Source organism: Podarcis vaucheri, assembly GCF_965113315.1.
Source record: "Podarcis vaucheri genome assembly, chromosome: 2".
Classification (NCBI taxonomy): domain Eukaryota; kingdom Metazoa; phylum Chordata; class Lepidosauria; order Squamata; family Lacertidae; genus Podarcis; species Podarcis vaucheri.
Window position 1 is genome coordinate 108,417,610 of NC_138760.1, and position 19,409 is coordinate 108,437,018.

Here is a 19,409-nt window from a genome sequence, read left to right on the forward strand (position 1 = left end):
CATTAGCTAAAGTGGTGCTTCAGGTTAAGAACAGTTTCAGGTTAAGTACGGACCTCTGGAACGAATTAAGTACTTAACCCGAGGTACCACTGTACTGTGGGTTGTATCCAACTAAGTTCTACTTAGAGCAGATGCATTGAAATTGGTGAATCTAAGTTAGGCATGCCTAGTAACGTCAATAGGTCTACTCTGAATTATTCTTTCAGTAATGATAAATGAGGCTTTTGGGTGTGTTGGTTTTTTCTACAATATTGTTTTTGATATTGAAGAAAGTGACATGTCATGTCTGAAGTCCAAGAGCTTTCTTAAGTTGCTCAAAAAGATGGACACCAGGAACAAGCGGCAAAAGCAGCAAGGAGTGGAATAGAAGAGGTGAGTAAAGGCACAAATGCAAGTACTATGAATGCAGTAAGACAAATTTCATCATCCTTACAAATGAGGATTAATGGGATGGAGCCAACTGCTTCGTGGAAAAATTGTTTGGGGAGTGCTTTGCAGTAGGAGAGGGGCAATACTGTCCCACAGATGTTCTAAGAAGGAGTTTGGAATTTGTAACAGAATATATGGGTGGAGCCTTTAACGGGAACAGGAGACATTTTGGTGGCTGAAGGTGGTGAAGATGGAGGCGTCAATTCACCATGGAGGAGGGAAGGCCTTGGGCAAAGGGCAAAGAAATAGGATAGGACAAGGCTACGGAGGCAAGCTGGTGCTTGATTGGGAAAGACTGGGACAATGGCAATGTAAGGAATTGAAGGATTGTGTTCCTTGCTGTGTGCAAGAGGTGAATGATTATGACAGCAGAGTTTTGTATAATGTTGAGAAAGTGGAACAGGATATACCAGAAGGAAGCCTCAAGTATAATTCCGAATGTCTTACAGATAACTTGTTAATGAAAGCAAGAACTCTTTCTTATGCTTGTTGAATTCTCACTACACTAATCTGTATAAAGTTCTCTTCTAGATCTATTTATTGTGTTATCTGAAATCCTGGCTATGCTTTTATCATTCAGAGGTCCAGTTTATTTATAGCATTGCATATGTATGGCAGTGATGTGTCATTTGCATACGATGCTATTTTTACCATTTTTTACCCTGCTCTTGTACTTTATATTCCTAGCTTCATTGTGAATCAATGTTGCTAACATTTCATTATACAGAATTAGAAACACTGGGACGTCTTTCCTGGATATCTCTGCCTTACAAAACTTCATGAGATAATAAGAATCTGTTAGCAGTTGACTCTCAACTGCAGACTTTTCTGTTTCACTCAGGTATTCCACTGTGGCCTCCAGAGAGCAATCTTCAAAGGCAGGAGCTATTTGCACTGAGTATACACACACACTCACATGTGGTTTTGGAGATTACTGAAGCTAGGTGGAGTATTCTCTGGAGGTTGTTCACACTGACTTTGACTGCTCTGTTAACCCATGGAACAGCAAGTTGGTAGGGGAATCGATATAGATGCCTCCAGGTCTGTTCTCCTTCCTCTCCCTTCTGCACATCCCCTTGTGGTTTATGAAGGACCTAAGATGGATGAAGCATGAAAAATGGGGGAAACAGCTGGAAAATGGCTTGTTGAATCTGGGTTGTTTCTGCTTTAAGAATCAGCCAGTTATGAGTTTGTAACTTGCTTGAATTAGTTGTGATCTGCATTTGTTCTCATATGCAATCTTAGGCTTAACATAGGGAGAGAAGTTGTCAATCTATTGCCACTTTCTGCTATCAATCTACAAATATCCCCTAGAAGTGCAGTCTATTATAGAAAAAGCTACAGAGACTGTCAGTAATAAATCTGGATAAATATTTTCACAGTTTCTTTTAAAGCACATTATGAGGCACTTTTCATACAAAAGCATCACTTTTTTTCCATCGCCCATTTGTATCAATTTATATAAAAGTGGTGCCGATTCTGGTGTGTCATCACAAAAGGATACAAATATCTTGTTCTCTCAGCGAAAGTTGATCTGCACTTTGTATCATTTATTACCTTGTTTTTACTGTTGTAAAATATGCATGACGATATCTGGAGGATATTTACTCAGAAGTAAGACCCACAGAGTTCATTGAGACTTACTACCTAGTAAGTGTATGTATGCATGGTTGCAGCCCTAGGCAAATTAAGAAGTGGTGATGAGATGCAGTGATCACTTCTCACAATGTTTATCTTGGGAAACGCTGAGGAAATCTGCCTTACCTTGCAAACCTGAGCAACCTCCATTCACCTTCTGGAAATCATAAATACGCTATGCAAGCTACAAAGCCCTGAAAACAGATTACAGCATTTGCAGAAAACCAGCTTAGTTTCAGCGAATGTGGTTTAATATGTCTGCTTTAAATACAAATATACTCTGTGTTGTAGAAGAGGCTTGTGGCTATCCACTTGTCTGGTTGCCTGTGGGAAGTAAGACGGTGTGTGTGTGTGTGTGTGTGTGTGTGTGTGTGTAGGGGTGGAGGAAGGTGTGGTGGGGGTGGGCTGCCCTGGGTGTCACCACTGAGGGGGGGGGTGACAAAATGCCGGGCGGCACTCAACGGAAGGCCTGCAGCACACCCAAGCCACATGTCTCTCCTGGAAGAGACACAGTGGCTTGGGCATGCACAGGCTCCATGCTGCCCAAACGGGCCACCCACTGCCTCCCCCCCAGCTGTAGGGCAGGTGAGTGGGAGGAGGCAGGCAGACTCCGGAGGCTCCATGGTGCGCCCTGCCCTCGCCCCACCCCTATGGGTGGCTCACCCTGCCCTCGCCCCAGGGCGCGCTGCCCCAGGCGCCTGAGCGGCTTCCTCCGCCGCTATGTGTTTTAAAACACAAAGGTAGGTACGTTGGCCCATGGGGAAAAATATACAATGCATACTAGGGCAGTACAGTGGGACCTCGGGTTAAGTACTTAATTCGTTCCAGAGGTCCGTACTTAACCTGAAACTGTTCTTAACCTGAAGCACCACTTAGCTAATGGGGCCTCCTGCTGCTACTGTGCCGTCGGAGCACGATTTCTGTTCTCATCCTGAGGCAAAGTTCTTAACTTGAAGCACTATTTCTGGGTTAGCAGAGTCTGTAACCTGAAGTGCATGTAACCTGAAGCGTATGTAACCCGAGGTACCACTGTACCTTTATTAGGCCAAGCCAAATGTTACAAAGTAGTATGCAGCGTTTGGTATTCTCTGTAACTTCTTGTCAGGAAGATTGTAAACAGCAAGGGGGTGGAGATGGGAAGAAAAGTTGGATGTTGAAGCCCTGGAGTCTGTGCTTAGTAACATCAGCTGCAATGTGGGATGAGGTACCAGACAGTTGCATGAGGCTGTACTATTACAGAACGTACACCCAGGCGTCCTTTGTGAACTGTTCCATTGTTTAAAGTGTGTCATTTTCCACTTACAGCAAAGCTTCACATTAGTTCTAGAATGATTTCCATTCCAAAGAGCTGCGGGCAAATCCAAGGAACTATATACCTCTGCAAATGGAACCTGCTTTGCTGTAGTGTGAAAGCAAACTTCTTTGTCAGCCTGAACCTAGGCACGTTCACTTCAAACGCTGAGTCCAGCTAAAGTTCAGTGGGCCTTAAGCATAAAAGTGTGTGTCGGAATGTGTTCACATTACCGCCTTAGAGCACAGTGAAGGGTTGTTGGTTTTGGGTGCATTTCACAGCTCCTTCCCCTCTAGCTGTCCACATCAACACAACTTCATTAGTGTCGGGTTCGTTTCTGTTTGTGTACACACCAGTGGGTGTTCATGGGCAGGGATGTCCTCACCCTCTGTAAAGGGGTTCAGGCCTCGGCCAGAGACAAACTGGGAATGGCTTAAGGACTCCCAATCGATATGAAACAATGCATCACAACAAAATACAGGATGCATATACATTTTAGATAATGTTGTTTAAGCACAGATTAAGAACCCAGCCCTGGAAACTGAGTGAGTGCATGGTGAAGTGTGAATAGAGCCGAGGACTGCAGCTTTTGTTAATGCTGACTAAAATCCGATATACAGTTACCTGGTTGTAAGCGCTACTGAACACAAGCTTCTGAATGGATAGGATTGTGCTGTTAATTGCTTCATGTGCTGTTTAGCTTTCAGAGTTTACTAAGAAAGCTCTTACCTGGAATTACTGACATATCTTGCTAGAAGGCCCACAGCAGATAGGATTGGGGTGTTGGCGGGGTAGAGGATGACCTGGGTCATCTATTGCAACCTTTCTCTTCAAGCAGGATTACCCTGCCGCTTTGCAAGTGATAACCTTGTATATACATGAAAGGATTTGCTGTTTTATGTTGCTGTAAACTCGTGTTCCATTTGTCATCTGCTGTCTTCCAAATCCTCTTCTGCATATTCATTACATAGTCTGGGTTTGTTTGGGTTTTTTTTTTTTGTATTCTGCCAGGCACTTGGGAATTTTTCTGCTAAATGCTGTAGATATACCATACAGTAAGATAAATAAAATGGGTTGCTTCCAGTATTTAGTCATTTTTAAGGAAAGCTTAAGTTTCCCAATCAGCCTTCTCGCGGTAGCCTCATATTTCTTTTTCGCAGCTGAAATACCATCTTGGCTATGAGTCCTGGAAGACTTGCTCCCTGCCTTGCTTGCCTTTTCCACCTGGCCTGGGTGGGCAGGGCCCTGACTGACTCCAGCTACAAAAGCCAAGGCTACTGAACAGGCTCTTGGGATGGTGCATTGTTTAGGGGGTTTTGTTGGGACAGGGGTTGTTGCTCTTGTTTTTTTGTATCTATTTTAGATCTTGTTGTGATTTATGTGGAAACTGTTTGGTTGTGTATTTTTTAATGTTTTATTTATTTATAATTACTTTCGTTATGTTGTAGTGATGTATTTTTTATGTTGTAAGCTGCCTTGAGCATGGTTTGAACTGTGGAAAGGGGACATACATATAAAATTATGTATATATTTATTTATGCATGTATGTATGTAGAGCCACCATGTAGGAAGTGGCCAATTGTGCAAGAGATGGGTGGGTTATCCTTTGGTCAACTCAGTATTTTGTGGGAAAGATTCAGTTGCATATCAGAAATTTAGGTTTGCGCAATTAAAATGGATTAAAGTAGTCTGTTGCTCTGGCACAACACTTCCACCTAAAAAACAAACAAACCCAAAACTTTTTGTAGTTAGGGAAGTGACAGGGAAATACACCAAAAATGAGGAATAAACCATTGATTATCATGAAAACATATAGCCATGCAAACAAATCGGAATGGAAGCTCATTGTTGTATAGCCACCCCACAAATAGGACTACCTGTAAGTGTTCAGTATAGATGAGACATTGTGTAACCTCACATAAGCTTCGTGCATGGATATAATGTTGAATGTGCAGTAAACAGGTCATCTGGAGGAGCCCCTTCAGTTAGATCAGGTTTATAAAAATTGAAATCACACTTTAGACTCTAGGAATTGTATTCAATGCTGCACGAGTGCTTTGTGTTCTTTGGAAGAACAATGGGATATATGTGAAACTTGAGTTTGTGCAGTGGTGGTTCTGTTATATGGGACTTCAGTGATCATGCAGACATGTGAGTCTTCTCTTATTTCCCGTAATCATTTCTGCTGTCTTCATTTGTAACCATGAAGTGTTGAAAAAAGGTACCAAAAGTAACAAGCTCCTGAAATATGACTAATGATCTTTGGCTACTGAGATGCTCCAATTCCTGGGGTAAAGAGCTGATTTTTGCAGAGTTAGGGATTAGTCTCAGAAAAGCTTGTTTACAAACCGTGTTAGACTGAAGCAGAAGTGGTTTCAGGGTCAAAACCTTGTAGCAGACCTTCAAAGCAGGCCCATGAAGATCAGGCTCTTGAGTTGGTACAGGAAATTCATGGGTGAGTTATACTTGGGATACGCAGTAAACTATCATCAAAGTGTGCATTACTTGCCCCAATTCCCTTCACCAATGCTACTTCTGACCCTCAATCGCCTGTTCCCTCTGGTTCTTCGTGCGCCACTGTAGCTTTCAATTCTCCACCAGAGCTTTCCAAACTGTGTGTCATGATGACCGCTCCCCGTGCTCTTCCAGGGGCTGTAAAGGGGTTAGTTTAACCTCTGGTTTGCTAGTAAAACGGAATTACTGTGTTGCGAAAGGATGCGTGTCTAAAAAGTATGCCACCAACACGAAAAGTTTGGAAAGCTCTGACCTAGGCCTTTTCCCCACATTCCACTTCTTGCCCTTCCAAAATAGCTTTGAAAGAAAGCAGCAGCCCATGCTGTCACCCTAACCACCCCTGAAATCCAAGCCTGCCTTCTGCCTGATCAAAGGCCGCCACCACCCACTCTACGCCCTTCCCCTTTGGCTACAAATGCTGGCAGGTTGCAAATTTCATTCTCACTACACTCCTTGAACACCCTCATTGCTAATTTAAATGTCATAGGACGGGAACGAGGGGCAAGGAAACTGTTAGTGTATGTGATGCTGCAGCCTCACTGTCCCAAGTAAGGGCGTCAGGTTCTGGCTTGGTTGATGATTTAGTAATAATAATAATTAATTGAATTTATATTTATTAAATTTGTGTAGAGAGGTGTAGTGGGCTGCACTAGGGACTCCTGTGCTGGTCCTGGGGGGGGGGGGCGGTTACTGTGCGGCGTGGTCCGTGTCCGGTCCGAGGCTGAAGCGGGGTCCAAGGCAGGGAGTCGGGCGTGGTCAGGAACTCTGGCAGAAAGCAGGACAGGGTGCCGGCAGGAACAGGTAACCAATGATGTTGCTCCCGCAACCTGGGACTGGGCGGGCTGGCCTTTATCTCCTCTGAGGCATAGGGCAGTCCCGGTCCACAGGTGACTCACCTCTCCTGGCCTGGAGGTGAGCACTCCTCCTGCGAGAACTTAGTTCCCTCCGCCTCTCTGCCCTGAGCCTCTGCAGCTCCGGAGAGGCTGGAGGGTTACCGGACTCAGAGGCAACCTCACCTTCCCCTGACAGGGCTGAGGAGAGGAGCACCTGCAGGCAATGGGTCCTCGATCACCTCCGGAGCCAGAGCGGATTCAGCTGGTGTCTGCTCCTGAGGATCCGGCATTGGTGAGGGCCTTTCAGGCTCAGGCCCCAGCCCCGGCTCAGCTGGTTCTGGAGGCAGGGACTCCTGTGCAGGCTGCAAATCCTCAGGTTCAGCCTCTGAATCAGATTCCCAGGCCATCACAACTCCAAAGGAACTCCAGGCATAATTGTTTGACCATCCTGTTTCATAACATCAGCACCAAACTAGCACCAAACTCTGGCAGAGGTGTTGGTGTGTGGGGAGCCAGATTTGTGGGTTCATAGTTTATGGAGCTACATGCCTTTGGAACATGTGGTGACAGAGGTAATACAGGCCTACAGCACTGGCTGCTCTTTTTCTTACGCCCTCACCATTTCCTCGCTCGGTCTCAAGAATTTGCATCGCTTTTGGAAAGCAAATGAAAAACTGCAGCATCAAAGCAGATATGTGGGTCACAAGCATCATCTGAGAGCAGAGCACTTTGAGAAGTAACAGACTAGAGGACATTTCTTTGGCTTTCTTCTAACCTAGCTTACACTCCCGAAGACATTTCTCATTGAAATACTTGACTTTCTTCTCCCACCCCCTAACTTTACCCCCCCCCCCCCAGGTGAACGTGCTCTATCGTTTCTCTGTTATCAGGGTTATGTGCAAACTTTGCTCCCAGCGCTGTGACTAAGTAGATCATGATCACCTTAATGTTCGTATCTGGCTCTGCACACATATATTTTGCAAAGTAATGTTGGCATTGCAGCACCGTTAGCAGCCTCCCTGTAAAAATTAATGATGCATTGTCATGCATGGCTAGACCAAACAGTCAGTATTGATTCTTGTTTGCAGGTTGTCAGGTGATTTTATGAAGAGGTTTTAATAGCTGCACATTGCTTGTGCTGTTTTAAAGCAATTACCAATTAACAGGCCGAATGGCCAGTACCATTGGAAAGCATTCTGTTTTGAAATATATTTGTATGGGGCCAAGATAAAGAAGTCAAATGAAAACATGGGCCACTGAGTTTTGGTTTATTTAAAGGGAATGCCACTTTTGTAGCAGTACAGTCTTACCTTGGTTGTCGAATACCCGGAAACTTGTACATTTTGGCTCCCGAATGCTGCAAACCCGGAAGTGATTGTTCTGGTTTGCAAACGTTCTTTTGGAAGCTGAACGTCCCGACGGGGCTTCTGCAGCTTCTGATTGGCTGCAGGAGCTTCCTGCGGCCAATCAGAAGCTGCACTTTGGTTTTTGAACATTTTGGAAGTCAAACTGACTTCTGGAACGGATTCCATTCAACTTCCAAGGTATGACTGTATCTAAAAAGAAGCTTCCTCGCTAGTGATGCTTTCGTTTTGTTTATAGCTTGAAAGAAGAGGAAAAGGGGGCTATAGAGGGCTGAGGGCTGTGATGTTTCTTCAGGCTTTTGAAACAACAACCTCAGTAAACAAAGTACCAGGGAGAGCAGGTGAGGACATACAGAGAGATGTTGAACTGATTCGAGGAGTTGGGCATCATCTTCTGGCCCTTTCAGAACACAAGGATAAGTTGGATGGGAGGGACACTGGAGGAAGTGGTCCTGAGCAACTTCCTGTGCCTAATCAGGAACAATTTATGCTTTGACAACTGCAGGACTAAGGAGCAGAAAGGTCGTCTCTGTGTTTATGAAACAGCTCGGAACGGTTATGTGCCTTCCGGATCAAAGACAGAAATCCGGCTTTGTGTTCAACTGGTGGATAAAAAGCAAAACAAAAAGTTATCCCCTGACCACTTGTTTATATATGGGATGGAAATATTTTTGGGTGGGATTCACCTAATGAGCCCCGTCCATGAAAGGCCTGCACAAGGACTTACGCTTGCGCAAATGGGCTTTTCTCCCCTTGTCCTGAATTGGCTCTTGGAAATTGGGAGAGCTCCTGAAGCAGCACATGGTGGGAGGAGGATGCGGGGAGGGAATCGTTCCATCTGGCCAGATGAAATCTTAAGGTAAATATCCAAAGGTGTGTATTCCTTCCTAGTATCCTGGATTCACTTACTTGATTCTTATCTTTGCTTCGTTACCTAACTCATCAAAATCAATAGCTTTGTCACTTGTCTAGCTAAAGAGTTGTAAGCCACAGAAGAACTGGCTTGCTTTATTGTTCGTTACCTCTAAAATATTTTTTAATGATTCCTAGCTACTTAATAATGAATAATTATTACTAACATGTTAGGATGTATATTCTTAGGCTGTTTTCTTTTATTAATCAAATCATTCTTCCCCTCTACCCCTAAAACCACTGATAATTTAAAGTTAGGTACTTGGTAAAGCAAGAATATTACTCAGGTAGTGGTAGACAGTTGCTGAGAATTTAAGAGTACATCCTAAGATTTTTAGGCTTGCTTTATTTGTAACGGGAAACTATGATTTGATCAAGTTTGTTCTAGTTTCCAATATTTTGATATACAGTAAGCCCACAATTTATGAGTGGTTACATTCAAAGGGATCGTGCCTAAAGCCATAATTATAGACTTGGTAAGGACCATGAGGGTAATCTAGTCTAACCCCTAACTATGCAGAAATCTAAACTAAAACAAACATGACAGATGGCCATCCAATCTCTGCTTATAAGCCTCCAAGGAAGGAGAGTCCACCACCTTCCAAGGTGTTGACACCTTCCACTGTTGAACAGCTCTTACCATCAAAAGGTTCTTCCTATCATATCTCTTCTCTTTTCCAGGCTAAACATATCCAGTTCCCTCAACTCTTTCTCATAAAGTTGTTTTCCATATTCTTGATCATCTTGTTTGCCCACCTCTCCACACGTTCCAGCTTGTCAATATACTTCTTAAATTGTGCCACCCGTAACTGGACACAGTACTCCAGGTGGGGTCTGATCATGGCAGAATAGAGTGGGACTGTTACCTCCCTTGATCTGAACACTACTGTTGATGCAGCCTAGAACAGCGTTAGCTTATTTTCTACTTCTGCATCACACTGTGGATTCATTTAAGCTTGTGGTCTACTAAGACGCCTTATCTAGCCTACATTTTACCAGCTTCCCTGCAAGAATATCATGGGGGACTTTGTCCAAAGCCTTACTGAAATTGAGATACACTTCTACAGAATGAGATTCTTCTGGCATGGCTTGTTTTTGAGAAACCCATACTGGGTCTTAGTAATCACAGCATTGTATCCTATGTGCTCACAGACTGACCATTTAATTATCTATTCTAGAACCTTTCCTGATATCGACGTCAAGCTGACCAGTCGATACATACGGGACCTTCTTGGAGACTGTGAGATTGACCACACGGTATAAAAAAATCTGGCATTTAGTGCTGATAGAAAAAGTAACTTCTAAACTAAAAATAGCATGGGGGGATGAAGCGAAAAGACACATTTCTGATGGATTGGCATACCTTATTCCAGGCACCCCCAAACTCATCCCTCCAGATGTTTTGGGACTACAACTCCCATTATCCCTAGCTAACAGGACCAGTGGTCAGGGATGATGGGAATTGTAGTCCCAAAACACCTGGAGGGCCGAGTTTGGGGATGCCTGCCTTATTCTGTATAGTGCAGAGGTGCCAACTTGAATAAAAGTAGGTAAGCTCCAGCCCTCAACATTGATCACATGACCTGGTGCACACACACCATTTGAATGGCAATGCCCACCAACTTGGAGGGGGGCACCCCACTCAAATATTTTAGGGGGGGAGCTGAAGGAACCTTGTCCCCTAGGAGTTGGATCCTGTGGTGCAGTGCAAAATAGAAGATTGGGGCACCTACACTACATTATAAAAATCTTGGTTGCTGTGTTAGCCTGTGGCAACTGCCACACAACCAGAATATGACAATTTAAGGGATGCAAATTCTGATGTTATCTGACTTTACATCTTTGGAAAGGGTGGGTGCATTTTGTTCTAATACAGTGGACGCTCGGGTTGCGAACGTGATCTGTGTGGGATGCACGTACGCAACCCACAGCATCACTTCTGTGCACATGCGGGTTGCGATTCGGCGCTTCTGTGCATGCGCCAAGCGCAATTTAGTGCTTCTGAGCATGCACGACCACCAAAACCTGGAAATAACCCGTTCCGGTACATCCGGGTTTCAGTGGTCCACAACCCGAAAAAATGCAACCTGACGCATCTGTAACCCGAGGTATGACTGTACTGGTTATTGTTTGTAATATAGGAAAATGTTCAGTAACAGCTGTAATGAGCAATGCACCTTGATAATGGATGTTCCCTCAGCTCCGAAGCTTGTTTTTCAGAGGCTTCATAATACTGTGCTGTATTACGATAATAATAATAAAAATGTTAAGAGTCCTGGGTCCAGGCTTTCGCGAAATGACTCCCAATTGTGTCCTAAAAATACGTGATTTTAACTCCTGTTAACATCTTTAAGAGCTACTGATGGGATGCCAGGTGTAGCTGTTCCCTTTGTGCCCAAGACTCTTATGGATAACCCCATTTCTGTTTTCGTTGGCACTGCCGTGGAGGCGAGTACGAATGAAAGAAGAAGGGTCGGTATTTAAAGTTCAAATATAGGACAGGTGCAGGTATAGCTCTGAAAATAAAGGCTTTCATCCAACTTCGTGTTACTTGGTAATAGGTTGAACATTTCATAAAATGGCTTATTTCGCTTGCTCCACAATTTAAAGTGGGCCAAAAACTACTGCCATTCTCTTAAAAAAATAAAAAATAAAAATTACAAGCTGGTGAAAATTGCTGGAATGAAGAAACGTACAATATATAAAAATTGAATTTTGTGAGAAGGAGACAGCTACAACTTTTTTTAAAATGTGGTTTAAATGATTACTTTTACACTTCTCTCAGGGCTCCTCTGGAGGTGTTGGCAGTTCTCTGTTGCCAACATCCTTTGTGTCGTGGAGGCAAATAAGTTACAGTCTTACCATCACATAATCTGGAGCTAATTTGAGCTCATGTCCTCTGATGAGAAAGCACAAGCAATTTGGGGCAATAATAGCTTCCCCAAAACATAGCTTCACCTGCGCACTAATAATTCATACTTGATCTCTGTTCCAGTTGCATTTCTTGCTCCTGCATCAGGTTCAGGATACTCACTTAATGCTTTAAGAACGACCTTGTTCAGTAATTGAATTCGAACAAGATAGGCCAGGAGGCCAATTTTCAAGTACACACTCTCACCTTTTTTTGGAAAGCCTTGGATAATGAAGGCAGATGTTCTGAACTCCGAATTGCCATAGTAACAAAAGGAAAAGTGTGCGCGCCAGAGAGAGAGAGAGAGACAGAGGGGAGCTTGTTGCTTCTCATCATTTGCGCTTTTCATCTTGCTGGTGGATCTCCTTACTAATACTAATAACTGATAATGAAGGCTTTTTCTGTGGGCTTTTGTGTTTGTGCATTGGTGCAGCGCTCTGAAATGCTGAATAATGGAAACATGAATTGGCTTGGCTCTAGGAATTCAGTCCTCAAAATCCACAGCTAATATTTTTTTTGAAATTGACATTGTTCTGCTTTCGACGAAACACTTGTGTGAGATTTCAGAGTCGTGTTTCAGTGGAAGGAGGAAAGGGTCTGCTGCCTTGGTCTGAAGGAAGGCAGTATAGCTGAAGGAGCGTCTCCACTCCCATAATTCATCCTAGGCACTAAGGTCCAGCTCTGAGGGCCTTCTGGCGGTTCCCTCACTGCAAGGTTACAGGGAACCAGACAGAGGGCCTTCTCGGTAGTGGCACCTGTCCTGTGGAACGCCCTCCTGTCAGATGTCAAGGAAACAAACAACTTTCTTGACTTTTAGAAGACATCTGAAGGCAACCCTGTTTAGGGAAGTTTTTAATGTTTGATGTTTTATCAAGTTTTTAATATTCTGTTGGGAGCCACCCAGAGTGGCTGGGGAAACCCAGCTAGATGAGCGGGGCACAAACAAACAAACAAACAAAATTATAATAAACTGTGGTAGATCTTGGAGAAGGGTTGCTTACTGTACTCTTGGTCTTGTGGCTGGGTAGATTGTACCTACATCTTCCTGTGAATTATGCAAGGGGTAATGCTACATGCATGTATTTTGTGATCATTGCTAATACCATATGGAAGACTTAACTATTTCTGGCCTGTATCACTTTCACATGTGTTCATCCATAAGTCTATTCTGTACCATTTCTGAATCAATCTGTTGTTGTTTGTTTAAAACAAAGTCCACATGGAAATAGGCAGTTAGATGCTTATTTTCTAGAAACATATTTTCTCCCAAAATATTTATAACAGAACACAACTAAATATATATATATGTTTTGCTGCCATACCATGCTATATTATACTACACTGAAATATTTAAATGTTTCTTTGATTTATCTTGAATCTTCCCACCACACTTGCCATTCTTTCCTGCCGCACCAGTGTGGCACACGGCACACTTTGAGAACCACTGGCTTAAGCCTAAAGCCTGCTTTGTTTGACCTGTGTTACCCTTTGTGATGTGGAAGTTGCTTGAGTGTAGCAGTTTTCCCCGCCGCAAATTAATTTGAGACACATTCACCCCAGGGTGACAACTTTTCAGTTCCATCTTTTCCCTCTCATGAATATGAAATGCTAAGGGGTAACTAACCGCCTTAAAATGAATTTGTACATACAGTTAGCTGAGATTTGCGCAAGAAGAATATAAATTGTTGTTGTTGTTAAATTTGTATGCTGCCCTTCATCCGTAGATCTCAGGGAGGTTCACAGCATAAAAATACACAAAATAAAAACACAAAATACAAAATAAAATACAGAACAGGAACCAGAACAAAACAAACCAATAACCCCAATTGTTGTTGTACACTTGTACAAACCACTACCTAGGGGCAGGGCTATGAGACCAACTAGTGCAGGCAGAGGCAAACTCGGCCCTCCAGATGTTTTGAGACTACAATTCCCATCATCCCCGACCACTGGTCCTGTTAGCTAGGGATGATGGGAGTTGTAGTCCCAAAACATCTGGAGGGCTGAGTTTGCCTATGCCTCAGCTAGTGAGATGCATTCCTAGGAGCCAAAAGGCACTTAGCAGGCCAATTCAGTTGTGCTGATTGAATACTCATATTTAGATTTGTAACACTGCAATTTAAGCAGTGGCGTAGCGTGGGGGGTGCAGGGGGGCCCGGCCGCACCGGGCGCAACATCTGGGGGGGGCGCTCGCACTCGCAGCTCTCTGCCCCTACCTGGCTCACTCACTCTCTCTCACTGCAGTGCTGGCTGTGCGAATCCGATCCAAGCCGCTGGGTCGCCGCCCACTGTGGAGGGGGTGGGTGCCAGGCGTGCGGTGCGGAGAGAGAGTGAGGGACTATCTGGGGGAGGGACAGTGCAGCGGCTGCCCAGCGCAGCGCTGAGCGCGGGAGAGAACCACACCAGACCAGACCAGGCAGCAGCAAGAAGAAGCTGGCAGCGGCGGCAGGTTAGGGGTTAGGGGGCGCAAATTACTTGCCTTGCCCCGGGTGCTGACAACCCACGCTACGCCGCTGAATTTAAGAGGCCTGCTATCATGGCAGAATTCTGTAAATGGATTAGGCAGCTGTGGTGCAACATCACTTTTTAACAAATGTGTTTGCCATGTAATATTGGGTTTTCTAGTAGGCAAACAAACAAGGACAGTCAACCTGGCAGCAATGTGGCCACATCACACCCTTTGTGCAACTTGTTCCATAAGTGCCAAGTGACTCCTTGGGTAGCTTGCTTGAAATGATTTTGCTTAAGGATTATGGATCTCTCCCCTCCTTTTAGTTCCTCGTTATTTCCTACGATGTTTATGAATTTATACAAAGCTCGACAAAGGTCGACACAGAGGTTAACGCTATACAAATCTGATTAAAATTAGCTGCGCTGTTTTCAAAGGTCAGGTGCGCTCTGTGGATATTCTTAGAGATTATATTGTTTATTCTGCATATGTATACATCTTAAAACTCTGCAAAGGTCATGGGGAGAGCTGGTTTGTAGAATTCAAAGAAAGGCAGTTTAATACCTTAATAACCTTTATTGAGCTGAAACAATAGTCAAAACTAGCTATCTGATTCAATGGTGGACTTTGATGGTAGAACGCTTAAGTTGAACCAGTTCTCTTTATTTATGTGTGCCACGTTGTTACTTAAAGTGTGGCGGTGATAGAATTGTAGTTGCTTGCGGCATTGGAAAGTTTACCAGGTTTTTTAAAGGTCTAACAATCAGCATTGGTTACCAGTTTTGAACTGGGTGGGGTGCAAGAGTCCTGCCTGTTTTTAAGTGCTGCTCAAAGCACAATGATACATGTTGTTTGTGTGTGCTTCAGTCTCCCTTCTGATGTAGCTTGTGTGACGGACAGATGAAGCAACCAATCAGGAGTGAGCGGCAAGCAAAAAAAAAAAAAAGGTGGAATGTGACCGTTTAACTAGCAGATAGGGCCTGGCTAAGGAAGCAGCTGGGCGGTTATGGGTTTGCTAGGCAGGACAAACCATGTCTTGAATTTCCTTAGGGAAAGCAATAGATTGCAGGAATCAGCCAGAAGCATTTTACAGCCAGAATAAAACAGATAGCCATTCTAGGAGCAATTGGATTTATTAGAAACAGAGAGGAAAGTTATGAGCAAAGTTCTTAATTACATCTGTAAAAGGAACTGTGACTGAAACCAAGTTCTGTGCCTTTAGTAGCGAAACCTCTAAGCCTTATCCTTCAGAGAGTGCTTGTTAATAAAATTCCAGTTTTGTTTCCATTGTGCCTCATTCTTAATTTATTTCCAGTTCAAGAAACAAGTGGTCACAGTGATAACCTACATCATCCCCGCAATACAACAACAAGAGTCCTTGTTTCTAGACGTCAACATGCACATAGCACCTCTGAATTCATAGTTGTTTCTGACAGGGAGTGTCACAGCACCCCATATACTCAAAGGTATTCTGGTGAAAGTGAAGTATGAGGGTGGGGTGCTTAGAAGCTTGCATTTTGATTTTCTGTCACCCCAAAGCCACCCTTAATAATAATACAACACTACCAAAAAATGGAAGGGCTTTATGGGCACCAGCAGGTTCCATCTGAGGGTGCTATGGTGCCCATTGGCACCACGTTGAGGACTCCATTCTTGGAGAACGTGTTCGATTGTGAAAGGAACCAGATGGGTTTATTTCCAAAGATGGCCCGAAGTGGTTATTTCAAAGGATTTGCAAAAGTTGCGGTAATTACTTAGCTATGGTAACTTGCCCTGTATTGCATATAAAATATTAGTCAGTTAAAATAATTCATTTGGAAGATATTGGGATTAACTTGGTTGTGTGTGTGTGTGTGTGTGTGTGTGTGTGTGTGTATTACAAAGATTCCCTTAGAACTGTAATATTCATGCTCATTAAAATTCAGGAGGTCTAATAATAAAGCCACAAAAGGATACAAGTATGAGTCAGTGAAGCATGGCTAATTACAGCAGTTTTCAATCATGCAACCAACAATTGGCACAAAACTAGGTTTCTTTTAAATACATACTTCTGGCGATATTTTGTGTGGAGGGAGAGGCTGTGATCGGAAAGGCTCTTAGCATTTTTTATTTTATTTTTTTGGCCATAAAAACAGTGAGTCTGTTACATAAGCGTTGCATTCTGCATTGGCATTTTGTTATCATTCCTTTGCCCCCGTGATGCTGTTTGCATCGATTTTGGTTTTAAAAGCAAGGTACAGAAGTGAGTGAAGAGTCTTAAAGACAAACTGTAATGGCTCTTCAGATGTATTCTGCAATGTTTCTGTTAGGTCTCCAAAGATGTTTCTGTTGTTAAGCCTAATGAGTGGATTACGTTTGTTTTTTTCTGCCCAAGATCAGAATTGACATAAATCTCCACCTCCCTCCGAGATTTGTCTGCGGGAAAGAGAACTTCCAGGAACAAAATCATGTACTTAGTGTAATCCTGGGGTAACTCGCTCCAAACGTTGATGGAGTCTCAGCTCTCATCAGTCTCAACCAGCATGGCCAATGGTCAGGGATGATGGAAGTTGCAGTCCACAATTTACAGAGAGCACTGTGCTTTCTACCTCCGCTTGCTGTAAGCCCTATGTAAGCTCAGGAACAAGTGCCACTGGGTTCAAGCGTACTGAACTCACAGGTAAATCTGTTTGGTACTGCAGCATTAACAGAATGGGCAAAAAACAGTGGTACCTCGGGTTATATACAGATGCTTCAGGTTACAGACTCTGCTAACCCAGAAATAGTACCTCGGGTTAAGTACTTTGCTTCAGGATGAGAACAGAAATTGTGCTCCGGTGGCGCGGCAGCAGTGGGAGGCCCCAGTAGCTAAAGTGGTGCTTCAGGTTAAGAATAGTTTCAGGTTAAGAACGGACGTCCGGAACGAATTAAGTACTTAACCCGAGGTACCACTGTGTTTTCTGTACTATTCCCCCTTAGAGCAATGGAGCACCAACCAGCCCCATTGCTTCCAGTGGGAATTCCTGTATCTGTTTTCAAAGCATGTGGGGTCAAGGCAACCTCATGCACTAATCCACTACAGCAACTACAGCTGGATTGCCCATTTTTAAAAAGAACCTGAATATCTTTTAGAGAAACAGAGGCAGCACTGCAGCCTTCAGACTACTTAGTAAGTTCTTTACATAATGGCAACAACAACAAATGCCTGTGTTTTCCATTAAGATTTCCCGGGATTTGGCTGTCAGGAGCCCATGTCAGAAGTGGTGAATTCCGAAAAAAATACCTAAAGAACCTCTTACAAAAAGAAAAGAAAAGAAAAGAAAAAAGCTGAACGACTTTTGTGTCCAGATTTTCACTTTCTGAAATACGGCCAACCCTTCAGTAGAAGACTCTGTGTTCTAAATGCCATATTTTCCCATGTATAAGATGCCCCCATGTATAAGACGTCCCCTATTTTTTGAGCCCCAAATTAAGAAATAAATAATCGCAACTTTCTATGTATAAGACGACCCCCAATTTCAAACTTTAGAAATTTGGAAAAAACCATAGTCTTATACACGGAAAAAATACAGCAGTTTTAATTATGTGCTGCTGTCTTCTGCTTTTTACTGTGTGTGGGTTTTTAAAAAATAGATAAATTATATAAGCTGATTTTGAAAAACAACAGATGTGCTCCTTGGGGATGTGCCAGATGAAAATATAATTAATATTAAGTCTAGAAATTGTTTAATTTGGATCTCTTACCTGCCCTTCGCCATAATACGTTCCCAGGCTGGGTTACAACAACGTAAGTAATATAACTGTAAAGAAAATAAGATAAAACCCCAAACCCCAAAGAGACATGCATTAATTAGCAATTTCCATGTAGGCACTGGCGGAGGAAGAGGGGGGTGGGGGAGCGATCCTGGTGGAGTGGTATTGCGGCTGCCTCCCACCTGCGCTGCGCGCCACACCCCCACAGGCGGTGCGCCACGCCCCCAGGACACACGTCACACCCCTGCGGGCTGCACGCCTGCTCTCTGCCCCCCCAGTGCTGGAGCATGAAGCTCTGCCACTGCATGTAGGTCATAAAATTTTACACCAACGTTAGAGACTCGTAACCCCAGTCCCAGGGATAATAACAGTGAGGCTAGCTGTGTGATACACATAGTGTACCTGCTAATATTAGCAGCGTTGACCTTCTATGGGTGGTAACTGGATCATATTGTGTTGGCTGCTGGTCCTTTGCTGTGCTGCCATAGAAAGTTGCTGCCAGATCCTTGGCTCATAATACTGAGTCTTTCAGAGCTATTGTTGTGGCATCCGTGCAAATGTGTCAGTGTGAAGTTTTAGATTTAATCGCAATACAATGGATAGTGATTCTCTGTTAGCCCAGAAGACACCCCCTCAAACTCAAACAGTTATTGGCTCCTACGATCTAGTTGAACCTGGTAGCGTGTCAGCTTCTAGGTTCAGATCAAAATCGCCTCCAATTCCACACACAAAAACCTCGAGCATTCAAAGCATAATATTTAAATGGATCCTTATAAACACTTAAGGTTCTCATTAGTTCAACATTAGAGGACCAATGAATATTAATGTTTGACATCAAAGAAAACATCTAAAAATCAAAGCAAATAAACACCAATTATATAATGCTGCAAAACATAAGGGGCAAGGCTGTAATTGGGTTGGCATCTTTAATCTGTGAAGGCTACTCAGTGTTAGACTTCTTGTTACTCTAAACTCTGAAATAATGACACAAATGAAAACTGAAAGGAGTGGGCAGCAGGGATGTGTTGGGTATATAGCCTGGCAACATGTAACTCAAATACACACACACACACGCACACTGACCCCAAGGTAGATTACTTTTAATATTTTAAATACTTTGAGGGATTCGGTAATCCCTCAATCTACTGCTTAAAATGGCCCGCTCATGTGCTATTCTGATAAAACAGCATTCAGATAAGCAGATTATATCAATACAGCCTCCAAAGCAGATGTATCTGATTGTCGCAGCCTTTAGGTAGGTCTCTTTATGTTGATACACATTCAATATTTATAAATGTTAAGGGGAAGCAGTTGATCATGGTTAGTTTGGGCTGGC

At 43.5% G+C, this 19,409-nt stretch overlaps 1 protein-coding gene and 1 long non-coding RNA gene across 11 annotated transcripts in view; both read left to right on the top strand.

Annotated features, from left to right (window-relative positions):
- Positions 1-19,409, top strand: part of FHIT (fragile histidine triad diadenosine triphosphatase) — a 1,063,956-nt gene that overhangs the window by 10,872 nt on the left and 1,033,675 nt on the right. For 6 of the 10 annotated variants that reach the window (XR_014216128.1, XR_014216129.1, XR_014216130.1 and 3 more), the window contains exons 1-2: positions 7,186-8,928; positions 10,160-10,238. The exons of 3 other annotated variants lie outside the window; for them this stretch is intronic. Coding sequence is in view for 3 of the 7 variants with exons in the window: in XM_082210823.1 (XP_082066949.1) it covers positions 8,495-8,928; positions 10,160-10,238 (513 nt within the window). In the remaining 4 variants the exon portion in view is untranslated. Of the gene's footprint in view, positions 1-7,185; positions 8,929-10,159; positions 10,239-19,409 lie in introns of those variants that run through there. One more of the 10 variants, XM_082210827.1, reaches the window with a different exon arrangement.
- Positions 13,916-15,628, top strand: LOC309525578. Its single transcript, XR_014216437.1, has 2 exons — positions 13,916-14,018; positions 14,419-15,628. It is a non-coding gene; the product is annotated as an uncharacterized lncRNA (long non-coding RNA).